This window comes from Lutjanus erythropterus, chromosome 15 (assembly GCF_056507025.1).
Source record: "Lutjanus erythropterus isolate fLutEry1 chromosome 15, fLutEry1.hap2, whole genome shotgun sequence".
In the NCBI taxonomy this organism is placed as follows: domain Eukaryota; kingdom Metazoa; phylum Chordata; class Actinopteri; order Lutjaniformes; family Lutjanidae; genus Lutjanus; species Lutjanus erythropterus.
In genome coordinates, this window is record NC_139331.1 from 36,850,135 (window position 1) to 36,877,363 (window position 27,229).

The 27,229-nt window shown below is 40.4% G+C and overlaps 1 protein-coding gene across 1 annotated transcript in view; it reads right to left on the minus strand.

Annotated features, from left to right (window-relative positions):
* The window catches only part of nmbr (neuromedin B receptor), a 63,477-nt gene extending 36,605 nt beyond the window's left edge, over positions 1–26,872 (minus strand). Inside the window, exons 1-2 of the mRNA XM_084738074.1 lie at positions 26,445–26,872; positions 109–250 (exon numbers count right to left, since the gene is read on the minus strand). Coding sequence (XP_084594200.1) covers positions 109–250; positions 26,445–26,872 — 570 coding nt within the window. The remainder of the gene's footprint in view (positions 1–108; positions 251–26,444) is intronic.
* Between the last annotated feature and the right edge of the window lie 357 nt (positions 26,873–27,229).

Here is a 27,229-nt window from a genome sequence, read left to right on the forward strand (position 1 = left end):
TTTGCCTGAGAAGAATATCTGTATCAGGAGCTTAGAGACATTATTTAACGTAGTGGTTGCTGTTGTAGTATTTGTTGTACACTGTGTGTGTGATTTTTTTTTTTTTACCTGCATGGAGACAACTTGTGAGAAAATGGCCTCAGGGACGGCCAGCAGGACAGACAGCAGCCAGATAGAAACAGCCTTCAGACATGTCCAGAAGACAGCGCTGGACGTTTGGATGTCCATCGGGTTCACAATCGCCTTATACCTGATGGAGACACAGAGAGAGTGAGAGAGAGAGAGAGAGAGAGAGAGAGAGAGAGAGAGAGAGAGAGAGAGAGAGAGACATCAAATTCATGTCCAATAACAAAACAGAGCAACAAATAACTTCACAATCAGCATTAAAATGTTGCATCAGCCACTGACGTCAGGTCAAGGTGAAAAATAGACAGGATGAGTGGAAGAAAGAAGATATTAAAACAACAGTGACTTAACCTTAATGGACACCAGATGTTGGAAAGATACGCGTATGTTTCATATTTAATAAATGACCCACTGAATACTGAATATTGTTTGCCTGTTTGGATTTCCTCGTAGTTTCTGTAAAGGCCTGATCACACCAGAAAGTGGCACGGCAAAGTTAATTTGTGCATCTTCTTGAGATACTTTGTTCAGAAAGTTTAGTGGTGTTGTGAACAACCCACAGGGCTGGTTGCTACTGCAGCAGTTGAGCTACCTGCTAACATGCAAGCCAGCCAGGAGGGTCACTAACATAATAGGTTCACATGTAGACTTTCTCCACCATGGAATCAGCACTGTTCTGGTTCTTGAATTGGATTGGAACACAAAACACTGGTTCCCAGCAGGTTTTCCTTGGGAATCAAAGTCTCTATTTCATATTGTGTGGGTCATTGTGTGCAAAACTACTGGGAATGTACATTGCTACTATGGAGATGAAGGTCAGCTCACAGGACCAATGCATCAACAATATGCAAAACTGGACTTTGGCATTGGCACTGCATGGTATTCCAAAATGTAAAGCTGTGTTATTTTTAAACAGATCAAAGAGAGCTGATAGACTTTTACTGATTACATTCTGCTCTGACTCAACCTTTAACCTGTATATTGACTGTAGACTTCCAAAAATGCTCCATCACAAGGTTTTGCATTTGGATCCTCTCCAGGATTGCCAATGAATAAAGCATGATCATCAGTAAATACGTGAACAAGACTGACTCAACAAAACTCTCTGTATTTGTCAGCCTTATGTCTGAGTATTAATATTTGCTGTATTATATCTGCTGTTGGTTCCACTTGACACCTGTCTGCCATTACAGTATATTGAGGTTACTATAGTGAATTAAAACGAAACTAAAAAATATTTTAGTTAACTGAAATGAAAATAAAAACTAGACTTACACATTACAAACAAAAACTGACAGAAACACAATTATTTACTTAAAAATGAACTAAAATAAAATAAAACTATACAGGAAATGTCTTAGTTTTAGTAATTTTTAGTCAATTTGGTCTCAATCTGTGAAGACAAGAAACAGGAGGAGGCATATTTTTATTGAGACAGATGTCTACAACATGACAATTGCCTTCATAAAGAGTTGTGTTGTTGTCTCCCCTAACAATTATCCCCTATGTTTAATTTATAAAAAACACTAAAACTAACACTGAAACTAGTAAAAACTATATTGAAGCAAAACATTTTAAATAATAGAACTGAAACTAAACCTAAACAAGCCAACCCCACCTGGAAACTAACTGAAAATAAACTGAAATGAAAACAAAAATTTTAAACAGAAAATAATAAACGATACAAAACTGTAATAACCTTAAACACAATCTTTTAATAACCTGAAACACAATCAGGTGAAACACCTTGCAGCAGTCCTGAAGGGCACAGCTGCGTCTACAGAGCAGGTCACAAAAACATAACTACAGCCTCTTCTTCATGTGCTGCTTTCACAAACCCAGACACTCTTTATCATTCTGCAGCACACACACTGAGATATTTTGGCCAAATTTCAACATGAATCCAGGAATAAACAGATTGAATTAGACTTCAAAAGGCTGCCACTGTTAAAATCCACATTAATAAAAGAGTAAAAGCCATTATGAAACAAGCCTGTCACCCCCTCTCAGGATTTCTGGGCTGAAACTGAACATAAATCATCTAATAATCAAATTAATTTTCCTTTTGGCAGCATTAGTGGCTCCAGGCTCATTGTTAGTTAATGAGAAACTCTAGGAGCCATCGGACGGATGGCTGTGGCTGCAGATTGGAGGACAAAGACAGGAAACAATGGGACTTTGTCACTTTAATATTAATTATTATTTCTGTGCAATCATTGTGCTGCATTTTAAATTCTGGACAGAGTTATCAGTGATTCAGCTGGACAGAGACGCAGTGTAGTTATCATGTGGTCTTCAAACTATAAAAAGTAAGTGTCTCAGGACACTTTTAGCGGTCAAAAAATGCATGCTGGAAGGTTTGCTAATATGTAGATCACGTTCCTTTAAGAAACATACTTTAATGAGTTGATTGAACTCTGTACAGTACATTCATTCAACTCATCATTTCATGTCAAAAGACTTTTAATTAAAAGGACTCATGTTTTTAAGTTCTGAGTTTAAGTAATTAATTAACATGAATAAATAGAATGTAGATTCATGTAAAGTTGAACAGGAAAGATGAGTTAATTTCACTAAACTCCTGTATGATTTTTCTACAGTGTATGATGGCTCTTGGAGACACCAGTGGAAGACTTTTGATTTCACACAGGACACAAACAGCCGTCTCCCGGGTGAACGTCTGGGTGTGTTTTTACCTACACAGACTTTGTGTTCCTTTCTTATCATTGGGAGGACATTTAAAATGAAAATGAAGCATTATAAATCATAAACAGTGTACAGTTGAAGTTAATGTTTTATCGATATTAATATTTTTGTAACTTTTGTGTTCCATGTGCTGCTGCTGTCTTCTCCAGGAGAAAACACAGATGAAAGACTCTCAGTGAGGAACTTCTCCTGATTAAATAAAGTTATATCTTTGTTACAAAGAAGTTTTTTTTTTCATTCTCTGTGTATAAAAGTGATATGGAGCTCTGTTTCATCCTGCTCATGCCTGTATTAGACTGTCAGGATGTGTTTGTCACTCTGAGTGTTTCCAGAGACTGGACCTCATATTTCCAGTAGGACATCATGCACCTCTGTCAGATTACAGTTGGATTATTTGTCCTTCCACATATTAAAAAAAACATCCACTGGTCCTCCTCCTCCTCCTGCTGTATCCTAATCAGAGAAACACAAACAGGGTCACAGTGAGGTTGGATCAATCTGGGGTTTCACACACTCTGTCATATACATAAATCTTACAACACTGTGCTGCTGTATCTCACTTCATGTTTTATTGATGCAGTGATTCATTGATTATTTATGTCATGTCGGAACTGTAAGTTTTACATTTTGTCCCCTGACAGTAAAGTTTGGCACATAAAGTCCAGGCTGACTCCAGGATGCAGGTGGTTTTTAGGTGGAAACTGTGAGGAAAGAAAGACTGCAGCAAATGTTTCCAGAGATCGACATCGTGTCTGAACAACGAGGGCAACAAGTTTATCCAAACATCACATCCACATGTGATGGTGTAACACGTGACTGGGGCATCCACATGTCGACCTGCTGCAGGATTTGATCCTATTCAGACTCCGGAGCATCACTGAGGTCCAGCACTGGTGCCGATGGATCAGATCTGAAGAACAGTTTTTGAAAGGTGTCTACCATAATATAAATGGGTTATTGGAAAAAAACCCTTGGTGGGCTCGAAGATGAAATCCTTGGACTATATAAAGCTTCTCAGTAAACCCGCCTACATGGGTTCTACATAAAACCCATAGAGTATAAAAAGGTTCTCTACAGAACCCCCTGGGTGGGCTCTGCATTGTGCAGTGCCCTCTGTTGCTGACATCCTTGAACAGAACTGGTTCAAAGACCAGAGCTAATTTGATCCCAGTTTGGACCAAACAGCCAAACTTTGCTCTGACTGCAAGAGCCAGTCTTGGTCTGGTTCAGGTTGTTTCTAGTGTGAAAACAGTTTTTAGATGGTTTGACTTCAGTTTGATGGTTTGACTTAACCTCCTCATCCACAGCTGCCTGAACCAGATAAGTGGTTGATCACTGAAACACTAGATGCTGTTTCTACTGTGCTTCCAACATGTCTGACACAGACAATGTCCTGTTGTGTGCTTCATGTGTGAAAGGACAAATTCAGACAGTGTCCTGACCTGATTCTAAGAACAGAGTTTATCTGTGTGTCAGAGTGGAGCACAGTAAATAAACAGCATTTTCTCCTCCTTCATTTTCACCACTGATGTGGTCTTCAACCCCAAACCGGTCCTTCAAAGCTTCCTCAGAAATGGAACAAGTATCCAACCTTTGACAGCATTTTTTTTCATTCACAGGAAGTCTGAGGCTGTGTGACGTCCCCGCCTTTCACATGTCTACATGTTCCACTTAAAAGCTTTGTAATCCAGCAGGGGGCTGAGGTTTTGTAAGATTGAAATCCAGAGGTGTGCATGGTGCTTACATGGCCCCATCCACCAACATCAACATCTGTTACCATGACTACCAGTCCGGTGCAAACCTAAAAACCATTCCTCTCTATTCTCTAATCTTTTTTGTTGTTGTTGTTAAGGAAAAGCTTTGTCACTGAGCTGTAATTGCAGCTCAGAATGCCGGCAACACTCTGAACATGTGGAGAATGTAATTTTCTCTACTCTGATGTAACCCTGAGGCTGTGAGTCATGAATCAACCTGCGGACGCACAGACGGAAAGACAGCACCGTGTCTCCGTGGAGCTGCTCGGCCATGAATTCTCAAGCTTTTTTAGATTCAGGTTAGGTGTTCCCTCATCTTTGTTTTGATGCAGCAGAAATAAAAGAGGGGGAAGAATATCTTGCCTGAAATAAGGATGATTAGATCTCACCGAAGTTCATCAAAAGGGTCAGTCTGGTGAAAAGCAGCAAATGCAACAATTATGACTGACAACTCTGTTTTTCCTTTTTGGTTTACTGGAGCTTCTCCAGTCAGAGCCCAGACATTTATCTTAGTGCTGCAACTAACACTTTTAATTAATTTCTCCATCAATTTATGTGTTGTTTGGTCCAAAAAATTGGTGAAAAATATTGATCAGTGTTTCCTCAAATGTCTCATTTTGTCCACAACTCAAACATATTCAGTTTACTGTCAGAGAGAAACCAGAAAATATTATTTTAGGAAGCTGAAATCAGAGAATTTTGACTTTTCTTTCATAAAAAATGACTTTTTTTTTTTTTTTACATTGACTACTTCCTTTCTAGTAGAAAAGAAAGTAAGTTCTTGTAGATTCTAAAGTAGTTTTGGTACATTATACTGCAGAAAGAAAGTATTTCCTACTTGAAACTGCTCACAACAAGGTCTGTGGATTATTTTAAGCAACCGGGTCACGATTTCTGGGCTCAGACACTCGACTCCAAAACAATCCAAACAAACTGATTAATAGTGCTACAGGTAAGAGGAAAAATATGCAGGGATGAATGCCTAAATGGTTGAAAGGGTCATAAAAACAAGTTGTTCAAATGTGTCTATAACAAATTTGGATTTTTATCATTTTAGTGGCGAGGTTTGGCCTTGACACTAAGGTCATCAAATAAAACCATGAATTTAAGTCCATAGAAATAATGTAATTAGAAGTTTAACTTAAAGCACCTAGGAACTTTCATTTGTTGTTGATTTTGGAGCCCCCTGTGGACAAAAGTGGTAGTGTTTCCACTGTCATAACATCAAAAACAAAATTATCTAAATAAAAAATCTCTTCTTGCTTCCTTTTAACTGGCTGATGTTCTCACCTATGGTCTTGTTTACATATGTAGATCATATACAGTAAAACACAGAGTTGTATCACTTTATTTAGCATCCATTTAAAGAAATATGTCCAAATCTCTAATCAGAATTATTTTAATCAGGTTGAAGAAATATTGTCTGTGTAATAATGACAGGACAAACCTGTTTGGTTTTTGCTCTTTCTTTGCTTTGTATTTTCCATCGATCGCTCTTCAGCTCAAGTCCTGTCCTGTCAAATCACTCTGCTCTCTGTTTCCATCCCCTCTCACAGTTTAAGGACCTCTCTTACTCATTCCACTTTTCCACTTTCTTCCACATCCTTCAGTTTCTGTCCTTGTCATATCACAGCTGACCTCTGCTCCTCACCTCTGACCACATCTGACAACAAGCCATCAGCTGTTATTAAAGATGGTGTTTTTAGACGCCACCATCACTCCAAAAAGCAGAGCAGTATATTTTCTTCCTCTTCAGAACTCCTGCTGTCGATGCTTCAGTGGCAGAAAGCTGAAAAAGAAATCAATTCCCTGAACAAAGCTGGTAAGAAATCTTTTCTTCCTTTTCAACTCAGCTTTGATTCCTTTTCCTGCCAATTCTCCATCACACAAACTCGTCGCCCAGCCTGCAGGAGTATTTTGTGCTCTCTATTGTCAGGATGACCTCTGATCCCTGATTTCCTCACTGGTTGCTCAATAATGTTGATGATCTAAGAGTCAGTCTCTCAACAAGAATCAAAAAAACAGGAACAGCGAGGACAGAAGTACGGCTCTGCCTTCTGATTAGATACTGTGTTTGTGTTCCCGTTCCCAAACTGGCAGGAAGGCTGCGTCTCTACCTGCTAAAACAAAATAAAACCATGCTGTGGGATCAGACAAGTATCAACCACCATCTAAACGGTAATCGTAACTCAGGGGAAAAACTTACTATGATTATTTACTGATTATTATGTCTATCATCCAATTCCAAACTTATATGTCTGGGCGAGACTGGGGTTCATTTCTGCTGCGTTCTCAGTGGACTGTTGTGTTCAAGTTTTCTACATGCAGCTCTAAGTTAGTACAGATGTTGATTATTCTGTCACTTCATTATAAAACTGCTCCTACTAGCTTTTCTGTTGTTTTTTTATTGTTTAAAACTGCTGGCGCTGATCCTGCTAGCTGCTCCATACAAAAGTCCAATAGCAAAACTGCTGATTTAAGGTAGCTACAGAGAGATCCTTATGTTGAACCAAATAGTTGTGTTTAATGAATTGAATCATGGAGTGCTTTCTTATATCAGGCATATATGCATTTCAGTTTATGTATTTTCTGCACAGAAGTCATAATATTTCATTTTATTTGTTGTTTAGGCTTAACAACTTTTGCTTTTGCTTTTAGCTAAAATGCTGTATTTTTTGACTGGGATGTGGATGAGAATTTGTTGTACAACATGAACTTGCCAGCTCAGTGTATGATAAATTTTTATCATGTTTTGTCATATCTGTGTTGAGTTTCCTGCCGTCCCGTCGCTGTCTCACCGCCTCACTCCAGAAGTCGCCCAGCAGCAGCAGTCAGCTCGTGTGTTTGTGGACATTTCCAGCTGTAAACAGTGTTTGTGTGCAACATGTTGATAGGAAGTGATTGGGGCTCCAGTAGCCACTCCAATCATTATGCTAATATGCCATTAAGCTCGTTATGCTCGTCAAGGACCTTCAGGCGAGTTAGGAGCCGTTATGGGCTCGTTAGTGGCCTTTAGTCTCGTTAGGGGCTCATTAGAGGCCATCAGGGTCAGACACACAGCCGGATCGCTGCCTGCAGCTGTGTGATGAGGAAATGAGTTTCCTGTTAACAAGCTGATATTACAGCGTTTTAGAGGGACGATGACGCTGGCTGGTGGTAAACAAACTGGAGCACAAAGCGAGAACAGGAGTGAGACTCCACTCACGTCACACAGCAGAGCTCTGAAAATTAAAACTCATTCATTTAGCTTCAGAAGTCAGGAGACCGTCCTCCCAAGAGACGTCACAGCGTCAGTTATTTTTGCCAATAATGACATGTTGAAGTGACACAGGAGGAAATATTGTGATGATATTAAAAAGGATGAGGGCAGATGGACAAGATGTCAGACTTTGACTGTTGGTAGGAAACAGGAAGCAAACAGACGTCTCGTCAAATCATGCTGGTGCTGAGATGTTGGAACTTCAAATCTGAAGCCTGCAACATGTCATAGAAGCTTCAACTGATGTGTCAAATAAAGCACATCAATTATCGTTTTTAGTGTATTTAGGCCTTAAGTTCCATTAAGAACCCTGTTTGGAAGTAAGAGTTCTTTAAGAAATCTTGAATTCCTTAAAGAACTCCTTTGTCAGGTTCTTTGTACCATACTATAAAAGGGTTCTCTGTGGAGAGGGTGTGTTCTAGATAAAACCCTGGGAATATAAAAAGGTTCTCAGTGGACGCACCTTTATTCTAAGAGTGTATCCAGGAGAGTTCAGTGCAGACAGTGAAGATACGACAAAACTAAAGTCAACTTTGATAAATGTAAAAACAACAGAAGCAGTGGAACATCTTTCAAATGTTCACATCAGATGCAGATAATCAGCTGCTGTAGAATAAAAGCTGTTCTGATTTATAGTTTCAGAGTTTCACTTATCAGGATCATTAATATTTAGTGCAGCTCCTCCTCTGGACTGCAGGAAGAAATCTGATAAATCGCTTTTATTCTTCAGTTTGTTAGGAGAACTTATCACAGTTTGATAAATACAGGCTCTGGTTTTTATTCTTTTCCCTTTTGTGTTGTGTTGCAGGATGAATACACAATCACAACATGAACTTTTAGGATTCACTGTATATTTGTGTGTGTGTGTGTGTGTGTGTGTGTGTGTGTGTGTGTGTGTGTGTGTGTGTGTGTGTGTGTGTGTGTTTGTGTGTGTGTGTGTGTGTGTGTGTATCTGAGAGAGTTTTGACATTGAAATACTGGATGCGGGTTTCAGGCCAGAATGAGGTTGGTAATATGGGACAAAATTTCACACCTTTCTCATATCGATTTCTTTCAGTCGAGCTGCCGTGATGTGACAGGAGGGTTCATGTGTTCTGTGTGTTTGAGAACCCTCGCTGCTGCATTTTCCACCAGTTGGAGGCGGCTGATTGATTTTTGGGGGAGTGTTGCAAATGATAAATTATATTCATCTACCAGTCCCTCCAGGATTTCGTGGGCTTTTGGAGTGATTGTTGCAGCTTAAAATGACTGATTTCACAGCAGCTTTACTAAAAAGTTGCGATGCATGATTCAATGGTTTTTGCAAAGAAATTGCTTTTTTTGCATAATTAATTAAAAATCAATTCTTCAATCAAATCAAATTTGAATCAGTTCAATCAAATGGTTGGACAAGTGAAACACAGAAAACAAGTGAAACACAGGCTACTGTGTGTGTGTGTGTGTGTGTGTGTGTGTGTGTGTGTCTGTGTGTGTATGTGTGTGTGTGTGTGTGTGTGTGTGTGTGTGTGTGTGTGTGTGTGTGTGTGTTCTCTGCAGTAAAATTAAAGGTCAGTACATTATGTGTCATTCTGAAAACCTGAGAATGTTTGTCAAACTCTGGATTGGAAAGAAGGAAAGGAACATTTAAACACCAGCTCGCTGTGTGTGTCCGCCCTGAAAACCATGATACCACTGAAGAAGAAGAGGGCGCAACAAGATAACGTAATTAAAAAAGCACTGGTCTAACTTCAAAAACAAAATAGAAAACAGGAAGTAAATCAGACATTTCTGGTAGTTTCATGTATTAATGTGAGGAAGGTTCATAGTCAGAACTTTTTCAGAAAAATAGTTCTGATCTCTCATTAAGAGAATTAATTCTCTTTAGAAAAAGGTAAAAATAAATAAATAAATATCCTCCTGTGAAGCTGTGAACACATCAGTGATGTGCTCATTGACTCTGCTGTATGAAGCTTTACGTTTTGCTGACTGTCAGTTCCTTCACATTGAGTGTTTTCTGATCTGATGCCTCGATCTGCAAGAAATGATCATTTATTTCTGATTATTATTATTTATTTAAGGGTTAATCTCACACTTTGTTTTAAGTCTCTTATGTCTGATCACTGACAACAGCAAAGAACTTCTTTCCTTCAAAGTTGACTCGTTCTTAAAGGGATAGTTCAGCACAAAAGCACTTTGGTTTAGCTCAGGAAAGATTGACATTTTAAAGCACTTTGTAGATCATCATTTCAGTTAAATATTAATAAAAAATTCTCATGTCACGTCTACTGCTTTGTCACACAGTAACAGACCAACAGATGCATGTCCATCATATAAAAGCACTTCTATTAATCTGAACTGCTCCTTTAAATGTAAAGAGATGTTTGATTGCTTTGATTTGCTTTTCTTCTTTAATATTTTCATTATTCAGATGACTCTTGATGACTGTGGACACATTTGATGATTTTCATTTCAGATTCTGTCTGTCAGCATGTAACCCTGAGGAGCTGATCACTAATCGCCCGTCCTGTCATCAGGCTCAGGTGATCCAGCTGATTTTAAACAGCTGCTGCTGACGGTCTTCAGGGACGCACGTGTTGTCATTAATTAAAAGTGCTGCTGCTGCTGCAGTTTGTGACCCTGCAGCTCAACTCACAACGCTGCCAGGAAATCATGTCTGCAGGAACACGAAGAACCTGCTCGCCGTGTTCCCTGCAAACATCCAGAACATCTAAACCAGGACTTAAGGCTGATGTGAACAGATTCATCCTCACGACGAGTCAGTAAACAACAAGACATCATGATAAATGATCATAATTTAGGATTCATACTGTTTATTGCTCTAAAGCCAGATGTTGAAACTACACACAAGTTTTAATTAATGATGTGACGGCGAGCAGCAGAGAGAAATACATAAAGCTGCTTCTGCTGTGAAAAAAAAAAGACTTTTTTTTTTTCATTCTGTTTCAGTGACATTTTGCTGGTGAACCAAAGTTTGAGAGGATCTTTCTGCAACAACAAATCCACACTGATGTCCTCTCTCTGTGGATATTATTATGTATTACACTGCACAAAATATTACAGGTGTGATACAGGGTGTGTTTTTAAATACTCGCAACTTCAACATTGAATCAAATAATAATCAAAATGAGCTTCCAGGCAAAATCAATCATTTTCCCAGTATGTTTTTTTTTTCTCTCTCCACCCCTATTTGCAGCATCCGCCACATGGACGAAAAAAAACATTTCAAAGATCTTTTTAAAGAAGAATTGGAAAATGTAAATGACAGTTGTCAGGACATAAAACCAATAATTTTTTGATTTTAACAAATCAAAACTCGGCAGTCTAACAGTGGCAGAGCTGTGAGCGATAAAATAACGTTTAAATTGAAAAATAAAATGAAATCTATTAAATGTAATTATCTTCTATCTAAATAGCAATTTTTTGTTTAAGTAAAAAAAGAAATCGATCAATCACATCATGCATCACGTCACAGCTCCTAAAGACAATGACTGACTTGTTGATTGTTATACTTTCTGACTTTGAGACCTAAAGAAAAGGGATTTGAATTTCAGACTTTGGCGACTTCTAAAGACTGAAAATGACAAACAGCATTTTTATGTTAAATAATTAACTATTAAAAAAGAATACAGAATATTTTACCTCTCTAGTGTGAATTTGCACAAATCATTTTTGCATTTTTCCCCCTCAGTAGGAAAAGACACCTAAGATTTTACAAAATGCATGTCCCCTTTCTTTTAAAACTTTCCTTAAGAAATGTGACTCATTGTTTGCAGACAGTCTGGTTTGGTGCAGCTGTGTTGTTGTCCAGGTGGAAACGGTGAACGTTTGGAGTCGAAGGGCTTAGACACTGAAAAGAAAGGTTGTGATGATGAAAAGAAGAAAAAAATGTGTGAAAATTTGTCATAAATTGGGAGAAATCCAGGACAGTTGTGACATGAGTAACCTCAGCTGCTCTTTGCTGTATGTGTGGGATTTACTAATGGGGAACTGATCCGTCTATGTTATCAGTAGCAGAACAGTAATTTCACCTCACAGAACACAGAACGTGCTGATCAACACATAACAGATACTCTTTCCACTGCCCCGACAATCAGCAGCTCTGGTCAGGTTGATATAAACCACTGACCTCCTGAGTTATACTGCTGTTATATCTCTCTCCTCAGAGCCACCTGGTCATTAACTGTGACACTCATGCTCTCTCTGTTGCTCCCAGCATCCACCTGTCGGCTGGCAGCTGTTAATAATGCAGGTAGTGTAGCAGTGCTTCCCACTCAATGGTCTCAGTTACTGATTTTCATTTTCAGCCTCTCTCTCTCTGTGTCTCACCCCTATTCTAATAGTCTCTCGCCCCCCAGCTCCACTACAGTCACACCATGTTTCGTGTGCCGTCAGCTGGTGTTAAAAATGCAGCGACGGTCTGTATAAACATCCATCTGAAGCTCGTCGAGTGGCCAGAGCTGCAGCTGGAAGTGAGTTTTACACACTCTCACACCACTTCATCCCTGCATTTAGTGTCACATGATGACTCCCTATTCAGATGCCACTCGGCTCTGTGTGTGTGTTTGTGTTTGTGTTTGTGTTTGTGTGTGTGAGCGACTCTTCACTCGCTGCTCTCCTCTCCTGAGCACTCAGGATGTTTCAAAATCAGCACAGGTGACAGTTTTAAATATATTTCTACAACTTTTTATTAACTTGCACCAGACTGACGCATTTACATGTTAAGCACATGCCCCAGACACACAAACAACATTTTCCACACGGCCCCCAAAAAGCTAGAAACGGCCCTGAGCAGCATCCCAACCATCAAAAACTCACGATGGACGTCTGACCTGCTCTACATGTTACAGAACCAAAACGAGGAAGATTCATCATATTTCCAGATGGAGTGACGCAGCGATTAGGACTAATAAGTGACTCAGAGTTTCAGTCAGCATGACTCAAGTCCTGAATGTTATCCAACCTCATTTACAACCTAGATGGACACGTCCGTTCAAAGGGAAGGAAATGTAAAAATACTCATTCTCCTCCAGACCAGTGAGGGGAAATCTTAATAATACAGCATAAAACCACATGCGGCGCTCATGTGAAGACGTTGTTTAGGCTTCAGTGTGTTCTTGTGCTTTTAAGTTGTGATGTGGAAACAACATGGACGCTTTGTGTGGAGTTAAAGTTGTATTTGTTGTAGAGTCTGGCTGAAGATTCATGTTGCTGAAACAGTTTGAAGTGATTTTGTTCCAGACTTGCACCAGTACATTCCATAAACCACTAAAATATAAAAATGCCTGACTTGTTTTCAGGGTTAATGTGAATAAATAACTTTAATAACTAATTTAAGTCATTCTGTGTGGACAGAAATGAAAAGTAACAACCTTATACTGTATCACAAATTACATGTGAGCAAAAGCTTTGTATGCAATTAGTGAAAAACTATCAGCTGATCATTTGCTTTTGTCCACCATGTTTCAACAAAAGATAGAAACTCAGCAATTCCTGTTCCAACATGAGAATTTTGCCCATTGGGAACTAATTTTTCTGATGATTCTGACGCCACATGAATGTAGGAACATTTCAGACAACAGTGTTCATCCAACTTTCTGGTGACAGTTTGTGTTTGACCTTCTTCCAGTGTCAACATGACAGTGACAACATGACAACAAGCCCAGCCAAGTCCTGACAAGACCTCCTAAATGACACGACAAAACACGTTTTTGCCACAGTTGGCAGGAAAATATGAGCGACTCTCAGCGCCTTCAAAAGCTGTTACAGATCACAGTAAAATAACAGCTGATTTATACTGTATGAAACATTCTGTAGTTCTATAAGTAGATTCAAGAACAGGACCGCATCACTCTCTCCCAAACTCTATCAACAGCATCTCGCTAATCAAACCACCTGTGCCTCCCACAAACCCAAATTACCTGTCTCTCATTAGTCACCTGCACCTTTCTACTCCAATCACCTGTGTATACCTATATAGGGACGTCTAACTGTCTCCCATTTGTCTCAGTCCCTATGAACCCTCCCCACCCCAAAACCCAAGTCTCATTTTTCTGCAGGCTGCTCAGTGACGGCCCACAACGCTCAACAAGAAGGTCCCAGGTTAAACCTTATCCGTCCCAGCTTCACTCGTCTTCCCTGTGTCCACTTGGTTCTTTGCCAGGAACCTCAAGGGAACAAAGCACCAAAGCTCATCGAGACATGCCCCCCACCCTGAGTCTCATCCTGCAGCTCAACGTTGAACCAACCCCCTTCACCCCTTCATCCCTCAATCCCTTCATCCTTCTCCTCGACTTCATCTCCCCTCAAATGACTAATCCCTCATCTTCATCAGTGCTTTTTCCTAACAGCTCAGTGAGCAACATTTTATAAACCTGAACTCAGACAGAGTCGTCCTTTCTCATGTGGTTTGGTTTTGACTGAAAAATGACTTAAACTATCCTGGTCATGAAAAAAACAAAACAAAACAAAACAAAAAACTGGGTTTATTGAGCAGCAGTCTCTCATATTAAACTCAGATGTTTTTTGACCCATCCATCAACCTCAGCCTCGCCCCTCTGTGGCTCTGTCACATCGTCTCCACATTCATCATTTCTGTGGCCATTTGAGGTCTTTGTCACTTCAACACTGAGCAATAATGCTGAAACAGCTGGTGATGTCATTTTTCTTAGGAGGACAGTCTCAGTCAGGATCAACAAAAGACGTTGACGACGAAAGTTGTGGAACGCTCCAAAACCTCCTGTTTGGAACGTTCCACAGGTAAACAGGTGAGTTGGTAACAGGTGACAGGATCATGATTGGGTATTAAAGGGGTGTCCTGGAAAGACTCAGTGGTTCACAAAGATGGATGGGGTGAAGTTCACCACTTTAAGTTTAAGAACAACGTTTGTCAACACAAAACTGCAGGAATGTATAGATTTCATCATCTACAATCCATAATATCATGAAAAGATTCAGAGAATCCAGAGAAATCTCTGCACGTAAGGAACAAGACTGAAAACCAACACTGAACATCTGTGACCTTTGACCCCTCAGGTAGCACTGCATTAAAATCTGCATTAAAAACCCACATCATTGTATAAAGCAGGGGTATTCAACTAAAATTCAAAGAGGTCCAGTTAGAGAAAATTTCTTAAAGCAAAGGTCCGGAACATCATAATGTCTAACTTGTGTTATGAGAGTGATATATACTGAAGTAGTGTAGTAGTTGTATCAACGTCTACATCAGAGGTGTCAAACTCATTTCGTTTCAGGGGCCACATACAGCCCAATTTGATCTCAAGTGGGCCGAACCAGTAAAATGTTATATAAAAATATTTTTTCCATCACAGCAGGTCAGTGATCAGTGTTTCAGTGACTCTCTGTGGTTCAGTGAATAGTGTTTTATTTATGGCGGCCCACCACATTAAAAACATCGACACCATGACATGATTTTCTATTTTTGGAGCTGCACCTTTTTCAGTCGTGTCTAGAAGGTAACTCTTTATTTGCACAACTCTCGCGAGATTTGTGTTCGTTATTTCTACTAAAATAATCAAACTCGCGCGATAATTCACGGGTCTAGGGTTCCCTTCTAGACACGACCCTCTCTGTCAAACTACAGACAGCAGACTGTCTGTAAACAGCAGGATGTTTCACTCTGCAGTGTTTCACACAAAGACTTTATTTGTGTGGACACCCAGGTTTGGTGTGTTTTTTTAATCAGTCCGAGAGGACGACGGTATCAGTGATTGATTAGTGATCAGTCTGCCCTCCTCTCCTCCCTCACCTGTTCACTCTGCTGTGAGAAGGTCTGAAAGTTTCTCACAGAGAAACACAGACTCTCCTGTTTTACGTATAGGCCTCTTTATACAGTTGTTTAATTTTATAAGTGCATCTGGTTAGTGATGATGTCATTAACCATTACGTTAGTTTCGACTGTTCTAATACACTTGCAGCTTTTCTGCAGTTGGTGCGTTTCCTGATCAGCTAAATCAGCACCAGAAAGACTAGAAAAGTTGCGCCAGTTAAAATAGAAGCATCCCGTCAATATTTAAAATCTATTAATAATTTATTGGTTATAGGTCCGGGTCCGTATAGGACAGTGTCTGGGTCTGGACTTGGACCGTGGTTCGCCTGTTAGGGACTAAGGGTATAAAGGATTCTACATGGACTCAGGAACACAGTTTGTCTCTGCATCTACAAACGCTACAAAGACTCTACCATGCAAAGAGAAAGACATATATCAACAACGTCCAGAAACACTGCAGACTTCTCTGGACCTGAGCTCATCTGAGATGGACTGACGCAAAGTGGAAAAGTGTGCTGTAGTCTGACGAGTCCACATTTCAGATTGTTTTCACTAATCATGGACGTCATGTCCTCCATCATCAATCATCCAGATTGTTCCCAGCACTGACTTCAACAGACAGCAGCTGTGATGATATGGACAGATTCAGAGAGACATATGCTGCCATCACTGACGTCTTTTTCAGAGATGTTCCTGGTTTTTGCAGCAAGACAATACTGAGACACATTGTGGACGTGTTCCAACAGCGTGTCTTCATAGTAAAAGAGTTCAGGTCCTAGACTGACCTGGACCTGAAGTACAGACCTGTCTCCCATTGAAAATGTGTGGTGCATTATGAAGCACAGAATACGACAACAGAGACTGTGGACTGTTGAGCAGCTGAAGACGAATATCAAGAAAGAATGAGAAAGAATTTACCTTTAAAACTTCAACAGTTAGTGTCCTAATTATTAGTTGCAGCCCTAGCAAAGACAGATAACACCTCTTCCCCATAATATCATATCATTGCACAAATTTCTGCCACTCAGATGCTCATTGAACTTTTCACCTCTGGAAAAATCAAGCTCTTGCTTGTTGTATTGAGCCAAAATGACTTTTTAACCTTATTAGCAGTTATATGAAAATCCAAATTTCTCTCATGCCTACCCACTATGTCACACATGTTTTATTGGATGTTTCAGTGGTTTCTGGTTTGCAAACTGGTGCAAGTAAATCAGATTTCTCCTCAGCAGCCCATTAGTCCCTGTGCCGCCCTGAGGGACATCTGGCTGTCAGCTCTGCTTTACGTCCCCAAACACAACGACAGTCTGGCAGTTTCTTGTTTTCTTTCTTCTGCTTCTTTCAGAGAGTTTGCAGTCGGAGCTGACCTTGGATTAAAAGCAGGGAGGAAGTCTTTAACAAGGCGTGTTTAAGTGATGCTGAGAGCTGAATATTTCACACAGAATTAAGCTGTTAATTGGTAATTAAGGGAGCGTTTCATTCGTCATCAGAGTGTTGGATTGGTTAGGATTAGTTCCTCACTGGTCAGGAGTAACGACATGACGAGCAGACGGGACGATATCCTGCACGGTGGCAGCAGCAGAAGCAGATATCACACACCGACATCCAGAGAGGGAACACACACACACACACACGCCCAGAGGCGAATTATAAACCTCCGTGCATCTTAAGTGTTTGTCGAGTGTCAACCGCTGAGTTGTTGCCATCTGCAGAGCCTGAGTCAGCCTCCACGCTGCTCGGAGCATAAATTCAAAAGCAGTTCTGCTCTAAAGCGCCGGGACAGCAGCGGCTCGGCTTCACCTGCCAGAGGACCGACACCAGAGGATTTACAGCCAGGTGTCGTTCTGTTCTGTAGTCCAAAATCTGATCCTGTAGCTTTTATTATTTATTCATGAGAAGAACTTCCCTCCAAAATGAAGGATTTGTGGAAACTTGATTTGTGTTTACTCAGACTGTTAGTCAAATAATTCATGACAGGAGAATCTTTGGAGATTCAAGACAGTTCGAAGATTCCTTGTTTGTTGCAGGGAAATTCTGATCGTTCAAGAATTGCTTGATTTATACTGAGGGAGGAGACCAACTGTTAATAAACTGCTGCACACATCAGCCAAGACTTGCAGTGTTTCTTCAGCTGAGGGACAAAGGACAAAACAGCAGATAAAGTTATAGTTCTTTAGGAGGATTTGTGATAACCAAGCAGTAACCTCTGGGGCTGAAAAATGAAGCCAACACAGTGTGCCAAGGTGCCAAAAACAGACGTTTTAGCAAGGTATACTTCAGGGTTGGGCTGATGAACGATGGTATTGTCCATTGTGATGGCTGACAGTCATCGACCACTGAGCCCTGTACTGCTGAGGTCATTTGTCCCCTCAGAGTTGCCCTAGAGTTGTTGCCAAAGTTCCATTTTTGACTTGAGGGAGAGAAAATAAAAAGAAGTTTTTTCCGCTCTTCATTGAATCATGTATCCATGTTGTGATAACGAGCTAACTAGCTAACTTACAGGCATGTTGTGCAGAAACGACCCTTTCAGACCCACCAATGATATCATCATCCATCGTGACGTTTCACTGTTGATCGGCCTGGGGGATGTAACTATTGATCATGTAGGTGACTGAAGACGTGTTGTGTACTCCAAGAGGTGGAAGTGATAAAATGAGTTTTCTTGTATTAGGACTGGGTGATACAGACAAAATAAGATATTTGAACAAATACATCAATATTGATACTGTGATAATATTGTAGTGATGACTATTGGTGCTTTCATAAAATATTAACCCAATTAGAATTTTTGATAAATAATCATAAGTGTAATGATTAAGTGGGTAGAAACAAATGACAGAGCAGCTAAAACAGTTCAGTAAGTTCAGAAATATATCATTTTACTGTAATGCAGCCTTTAAAAACAGGAAAAGACAGCTTTACGATATAACGATATCCAAAATCTATCACAATATCTAGTCTCGTATCACAATATGATATAATATTGATATATCACCAAATCCTAACTGTGGACATTGTCATGTGCCAGACATTGCTCAGTCTTAGTATGTGGTTTTATGGCAGCATTTGAGTAAAAGTTTTGCAGCTTTTATTCATGACAAACTCAAATCTGAACAGTCCATTTACTGCCAGACTGACAGCTTCTCTGCTCACATTTTCACCATGGCTCTCTGCCACCACAGACAATAATCATCGCTGACCAATCAGTGGTCAGCAGTCTTTGCTAGCTCACCTTTATCATTGAGTCTGGCCATGTTTCTTATTTACTAGTTAGTCCTGTAACTTTATCCAGACAGTATATTTCTGCCTTGTCCACCAGTAGAGAAACCGACCTCTAGTGGTGTGTGCTGCGCACTACAATAAATCACCTCAGTACAGCATCTCTGCATCTGAAAGAGGAGTGTCTGTACTGAAAATCATATCATCAGGATTTCTACCATCATTTCTATGGTAAGACCTTTATACTGCTAAGCCTTTCACAGACACAGCTGGTTTCCAGTAAAACACACAGTAAAAACACAATGGTTCATTTAAAAATATTATGAGGGAGTGAAACAAAAATATTCACCCAGTATTAATGTAGGCTAAATTTGTTTTTTGTTGTTTTTTTTGTTGCACGTCTTCCAACCGACTCAACCAACAGACAGAAATGTAAATGTTGAAGAATCCTGGAATACGTTCAACGACAACATTTATTCATGTCAGATACCGAGCTGATGATGGAAACTTCTTGCTCTCTGCAGTATCTGTGTGTGGGTCTATAAGTAGAACTGATACCATTAGTGTTTCTATTATCTCTACTATTCCACTTAATGGAGGCAAGAAGAATGCTCTGTGTTCTTATGTTTGTGTCATTTTTCTCTGGGCTGAGTTGACTAAACCATATTGTTGTCTTTAAGAGGAGCCATAGACTCCGAGGACAGGATGAAGAGGAGGAGACGAAGCAGCCGAGCAGCTGATGCTGTTGTCAAACTCAAGTAAACTTTCCAGCTCTTCAGGCTGGAAATGTTAGCCAGCAGCAGACTGACAGTTAGAATCTCACCTCCTGTTCTGGCTGAAGAATAAACACAACATGTTGACCAAACGCGTCTCCACAAACATTTTCCCGTCCAGATTCATTTAACTTCTGCTTTGTTTTTTTTCTCATTCCAAAGCTTTACTACAGCAAGCTGTTGCAACATGTCAGTCTCCTGGTTGTTTACATTTGCTTTATACATGAGATTAAATAAGATCACGTTCCCAGTGAGATCACGTGACATCCTGCTCCATCTGGTACGTACTCTTAACAATATAATGAGGCCTGGCAGTAAAGCTGGAGCGCTTATTAGAGAATGTAAAAGTTAAAATTTAATTTTCCATTAAAGAAAAACTAAAAAACATATTTGTTTATTCCGTCCATTACAGCTCCTACAAACAAAGGAAACCTGAATCGGCCAAAATCAGTCGGAATCGGCAGGTTGACCAAGAAAATTGCAGTTGTTGCCTCTCTAGTGGAGATCTGCACGTGGAGCTCCTGATGCTCCTGATGTTGAACAGGTGAGCACCACCTTCCCTGCAGCCACAAGCATCAAGACTCCGCCTACAGCCAGACTGACGATGGTCACTCTTTTGTCTTTCTCTGTTTCCTTCCATCAGATTCAATTTCTCAATTTGAATTTTCAGTTTCATCATTCTGTCATCACTGATTTTCCCTCGTCAGGATTGTTTCATGTCTTTCTGATCCTGACTGCTCTCTGTCTCTCTCTGTCGAGAACACACACTCATCCTCTGTACATAAACACACACACACACACACACACACACACACACACTTCTTATGCATCCTTCACACAGACTCTGTATTCAGGGTTAAAATCCTGAATGATTGACAGGCGTCTTTAAACTTGACAGAGATTATAACATGAGCGAGCTGCTGAGGGACTGAACTGGATTTCTGTACATGTGAGGACCTTCGTTGACAATCTGTAACCTGAACCTCATTATACCATCAAATCACCATAAAAACAAGCATGAAACCTTAAAAAGTCCTGTGAGGATGTGAGGACTGTACAAAACATCCTTACTGTCTTTGTAGAACTTTCTAAAAACATCCTCAGTTCTGTCCCCTTCTATCTGATTATCCACGCAAACAGCTTATTCATCTATTGTTTCAATCAGGAGAGACTACGAGTAAAAGAGAAATGGTTTATTGGCACATGCATGATATATGAAACATGAACAGTCTTTGGCGGTTAGACCCCATTGAGGTGAAACAATATGTATATATAAATGGGGGTGATGAAGCTGTAGTGAAGAGAACCCCCCGGGGTCTAGACACTGGTGGTGGTGGTGATGATGAGGTGCAAAGCAGAGACTGGTGAGGTGAAGTGGCTCTGGACTCCTGCTGCCTGGACCTGAAGGCTGGAGGAGAGGGCGTCAGGGAGGATCGAGGTGAACATCTTCTGCTACCTGGGTCCAGTGACTGGAGGAGAGAGGGGTGGAGGAGGGTCGCGCGATTGACTGAATGACAACTGATGGAGCAAAGACAGAGGCGATTTAAAGATTTGGCAGCAGCAAATTGACTGGCTATCGCGACCATGGCAAAATCTGAATGGATGGTAAAGACGAAGGTGAACGCCCACAAACAGCTGATTAGAGGGAATAGGAGGAGAGAGGCGGAGTAAAGGAAAGTTGTGAATGAAGGCAGCGTAATAGAAGGTCTTCCTGATTGAACTTACGCTGAGCTACATTAGTAGTATAAAGAGCAATAAATCCATGTAGAGGGGAGTTCAAGGTGGACAAATGAGTCAAACTTTAAACAGGACACCACTGTTTGTGTCTTCTGTGAGACCAAAAGTCATTGTTGACTTATTTAACGTATATACATTAACTTGTATAACGTATTTAAATTTGTTACAAGGAGTTTTTAAATGGATGTGAGCAGTGTTGGGCAAGTTTCTGAAATTTTGTGATTAGTTACAGTTACTAGTTACTACATTATGAAAGTAGTTAGTTACTAGGGAAAGTAACTTTTGTGTTACTTTATTCTCTTTTTTAATACACACATAGCTAGATTATTTTAATGTAATTATATATTTTATTGTTACTGTCAAATTTCTATCCATGATTGCCCTCATTATCATTGATGGGGGTTATTATTCTCTCAACCACCAGAGAGCAGGAACAACTAGCATCCACCTGTAAGATACACTTTTATTACCTGTAAGTTACGGAGCAGGTTGTAGAAGAAGAAGATATACATGTTAGCTGAGCATAATGTGAGGAAAGTAATAGTAGTAGTTACTCCTAACACTGGTTATGAGACAGTGATAATTTAATACTGATGCCTCTATATGATCCACAGAGAAGGTGGTGCTCTATGACAGCCATACATGTTACTTTGGGAGTCACTGACAAACAACCTATTGTGTCCTTAAGGTATGAAGACGTGTTGAATGTTCTTACTTCTTGTCCAAAAATGTCACTGCTTTCAAGAACGGTTCTTATTTCCAAAAGTTTACTACTTTCCAAAAATGTCCTCACTTTGCAAACTTGTCCATATCAGAGCAGGACTCACAGCCCAGTCATCATGGCTGTCATGTCCACTCAGTTCAGCCTCACGCTCCTCAATAAGTCTCTGCTCTGAGGTCACAGTGGCCTTGATGCCCCGCCCACACTGCCCCAGCTGACTCCTCTGCTTCCTTCCTGTCAGTACAGTTTTTAGACACCAGTGTCTTTGCTGAGATTCTGATCAGGCAACAAGTGAAGTGTCAATGTGAAGCCTGATGTTACGCTACAATTCTGTGTTTTACACTGCAGACTAGAGTCTCTGTTCACAGTGACAAACACACACCGTCCTCACTGGAGAAACATAATTGTTGGTTGCAAGTGCAGGCAGCTTATGTCCATTTAATGTGAGGCGGCGCCCCCTAGCAGATTAAGTAAGTATGATAACAGGAGTATAAAGGGCAATAAAGTCTACATTTAGAGGTGGTGGCTTAGATGTTCAGCTCAACCATACTGAAAGTCCTGTGTGGAACTAAAAGTCTGTTGTGTCATTTCCATCGTGATGTATGTAACATAGTTATCTCAACCCAAACCACAATCTTTTCCTAAACCTAACCAAGTAGTTCTTGTGCCTAAACCAACCAAACTGCAGCATTTTACAATGTAAACCACGTGTGTAATGTCATGTGACTTACACAACATGGTTAATGTCTGTTGCTGCTGGTGCTCTCCTCTGCTGATATGTATTGTTTTGGGAGTAACTGACAATCAACCTATTTTGGTGTTAAGGTATGAGGATGTGCTGGAAAAAGATCTGTGTTGTCTAAGTTCATCTCTTCATTGCGCTGCTGTAATGATTCATTTTGAGATTTAATTTTGAGAAAGTTTCACATTATTTGAGATATTAAAAATGTGCAGTCATTCCAAAAACTGTCCCACCTCAATCCTAGTGTCTAAAACTGTAAAGAAGAACGCACACAAACACACACAACTTCTCCCATCTTTCCAAGTGTCAAGGGATGAAAATATGAAAACATGTCCGACAACAGTCTTTTTCCACTCTGCTGCTTTCTTTTTGCAGCATCCTTTTTCTTGCATCACTTTTCTCTTCAGTGTTTCTTTCTGCTCCTGCTCCTTCACCCTCTCATCTCTGTGTGCTCCTCCTCTTCATTCACACCAGAATGAACATTATCTAATACTAATCAATGCTGCACCACAAATCAGCTTAAGCAGCTATAATTATGCAGCGTAGAACATGTGAGGCTCCAGAGGCTCTTTGTCTGCAGCTCTGAGTAAATCACAAATTCATTAAGGAGTCATTTTAAAACCAACTTCAGCTCCATGTTGAATCTGTTTTTTTACCTGCAGACTGTGAGTCCCTCTAACACGTCCTCACGGTGACAAAATGTGTATTAGGTTGTATTTTGGGGACATTCAGCTGCTCCTCAGTAAACACATTGAAACAGCAGCAGTTCAATTTATCTTCATGATCACAGTCAGAGCAGAGAGTCCCGCTGTGTGTCCCTGAGATGGAGGACGATGAAGCACAGATACTTCACAAATCTTACAGATAATATCAGCAGACTATAGCCTGATAAGATCACTGCACACTTGAATGAAATCCAAGAGTACGAATACAGCCACAAACAACAGTTTGCAGGTTCAAGCACATTTGCACACAACAATCGGCTAAAAGTGTTATTTTAAACAACACAACCATTAGCGCCTACTGGCACATCCTGTACTGGAACATCACAATCTAACCACAAGCCTGTCAAATAAATAGGATTTTTTCAGATCTGGGTACAAAACAGATCATTTGCAGGTATAGTTTGACTGGAGAAGTTTCACTACTTGGTACTGTTTTGTGTCAGTCAAGATCTTCAAGGTACTGAGTACTGATACCCAGCCCAGTGCACTTCAGCCTCTTGTGGCCAAAATTAGTATTACAACAACAAACACTTGAAAAACTTTTTTGCACCTGTTTTTCGTGGCTGAAAGAAAGTAACATGGGCCAGGAGTTTTAAAGTCTTTGACTGTTATTTGTGTGGTAGAGACTTCCATTCACTGAAACTGTTTGGAGCCCCACCTGTTTTAAATTATAAACACAGGAGAGAAAAAAGTTTAGATCAGACTGATCCTAAATGAATCACCAAAATATCTTATTCATATTTTATAAGATGATTATATGTTGCACTGCGTACTCTGTAAACAGACATGAACACATACTGCACATGATCATCTGCTCCATGTTCACCCATCCATCCACGATTCTGATCCTAAACTGTCAAATAAATGGAGTAGGATAATTGTGGTGGAATTTCTCTCATAAATATAGAGGAGAATAAAGTTGCATTAAATATAAATACTTACTTGCTAATTACTACTTACAAGTAAAACTACTTAGTGGTAGTTTGCACCACAAACTGGAGAGGAGGAGGAAGATGAGTGAAGATGTGATGCAGGTTGCAGCACATTTAACTCACACTGTGACTCTCAGCAACAATCTGAGGTCACTGATGGAGGAAGTTTCCACATCTGTTCAAAGGTAGAGTCAGCAGGGTTTGTCCGAGCTGTTCGTAAACGCACCACAAAGACGGCCGATGGTTGATAGTGTGGGGCCCACAGTAATGTTAACATTTTTATGGACACTGGACACCCCCATTACCCCAGATATTATTTTTTATTATTGTGGATTATTATTTTGTTCACTTATAAACTGATGTATATTTTCACTGGTAACAGTAAATTTAATGCTTTGTGATGATATTGAGTAAAACTCACACAGGCACTTGTGGCAGCCTGGAGGTTCTTTACGTTGAATACAAGGAGATACCTGTCATTCAGTATCACTATCCTGCAGCACGCAGCCACATTACTCAGATGTGTTTGTGTTTCTGTATTTCCAGTGAAACAGGAAGAATAAAGACATTCTTTTAAACTTATGCACACCTGGACGTCTGCTCTGTGTCCAAGTGTGCAACAATAGTTGAGTCTCATTCTCAGGACGTCAAATACTGACATTTTGGGCTGGTAAAACATCCTGAGCAGGAGAATTATTAGAAAGTAAGTAAATACAGGCAGAGGTCTGCAGAGTCTCTGCAGGTACAGACACCAACACACTCTGACAGTGAGTCACAAGTGATGAGTGGAAGGTGTCATTGTGTTTATAAGAGTCTATGCATTGTTTTGTTTTGTTTTTTATAGGAAAATGATTTATACCTTTTAAGTAACAAAACCACAGTACTCTGTTACAGGTAAAACTACCTTCAGTAAAAAAAAAACTTCTGTCATGTACTGTTGCACTGTCCTGTATTATGCTGTTCATCACACACGACTTCACTGTTGTAGTTGATCAAAATAGAGATGAATCTATAACAATGCACCATATTTTAAATGACTTATTTTTTTATGTAAAACAAATTTAATTGATTAAAAAATCTAAATATTTCCCTTTGAATTGCAGTGGAGAACAAGTGTAAAGTGGTGAATGGAAATACAGAGTACTTCATCTGCATACAAGTACAGCACTGAGTAAATGTACTTCATGTTCCATCACTATCAGACAAAAACAATGTATTCTTTATTATTATTATCCTATTCATGCATTTAAGATGCCGATCATGTAGTGTCATATGAAATAAAATTATGGATTCAGTCACTAAAAGTTGTTTTGTGAGAACTATAAACACTCAGTGTCTGGATATGAGAATATTCTGAGAATAACACAGTTGGTAATTAAGGGAAAAATAAAAGAGTTATCAGTTAACAGTTATGTTCCAGTACTTGTAATATTAGTGTTGGAATACTACAGGAATACTTCAATTACAGGTAAACCTCCTACATTCAAAAGTATCTAAGTATTATCAGCAAAAAGTATCCAAAGTAAAAGTACTCATCATGTGTGATGGATACTTACAGGAGAGGATAAATTCAACACAACACTGGAAACACTCATTATTACTGGCTGATGATTAATCGATGGAGCACTAATAAATAATGAACAAAACAACCAGCTAGACCTTTAAATCTAATTGGACCTGTTCTGTACAGTGTGTGTCGATATGAGAATATTCTGATGAACAGTTGGTAACTGAGGGAATCTCACTGAGGGACAAATAAAAGATAAAATGGGAAAGAAATAAGAAAAATTAAGATATATTCCAGTCTTTACAATATACACATGTTAATTTCGTTATATGTGGGGAATAATGTTGAAATACTGCAGGGATATTAAAAGAAACGTGTTCAAAGTAACATGAAACCGGCATGTAAGAATTGTAGGACAAGAAAAGAGGATGAGGATGGAGTGATCCACTCGTCCTACCTGTCCGCGCTGAGCGCCGTGAGCGTGAACACGGACACGCCGACCGAGGTGAGCTGGATGACGGGGATGAGTTTGCACGCAGCCTCGCCGAACACCCACTCCTCGGAGAAGTAGCGGAACGCGTCCACGGGCACGCAGGTGACGAGCAGCAGCAGGTCTCCCGCTGCCAGGCTGGAGATGAAGATGTTGGGGACGCTCCTCATGGCGCTGTTGGTGATGAAGATCTTCACCAGGGTGATGTTTCCCAGCAGCCCAACGGTGATGATGAGGATGTACACCGAGGTCATGACGCAGCGCACGGCGAAGTGCACCGTCTCCCCGCTGTCAGAGGACGCCCACCAGCCCGGCTCCTCCGTGGAGTTCGGGCTCAGAGCCTCCGGGTCTCCGGGAAGAGCCGGGGGCAGGTTGGACAGGAGCTCGTCGTCCATCGCCAGAGATATCCACAGAGGAGCGCGGACAGAGAGGAGCAGAACAGAGAGGAGCAAGACAGAGAGGGACAGGACAGAAAGAAGCCGGGACAGAGAGGAGTAGGACAGAGAGGAGCAAGACAGAGAGGGACAGGACAGAAAGAAGCCGGGACAGAGAGGAGTAGGACAGAGAGAAGCCGGGACAGAGAGGAGTAGGACAGACAGGAGGCTCTGCGCTGCGGAACGATCCGCGCGTAAAGACGCAAAGACAACCGGTTTTTACTCCGATATGACCTGCAGAGAGAGAATAAACTTTATCTAACCACTAAATCTGACCGAGAACTGTTGATCTGACTGACTGACTGACTGACTGCCTGA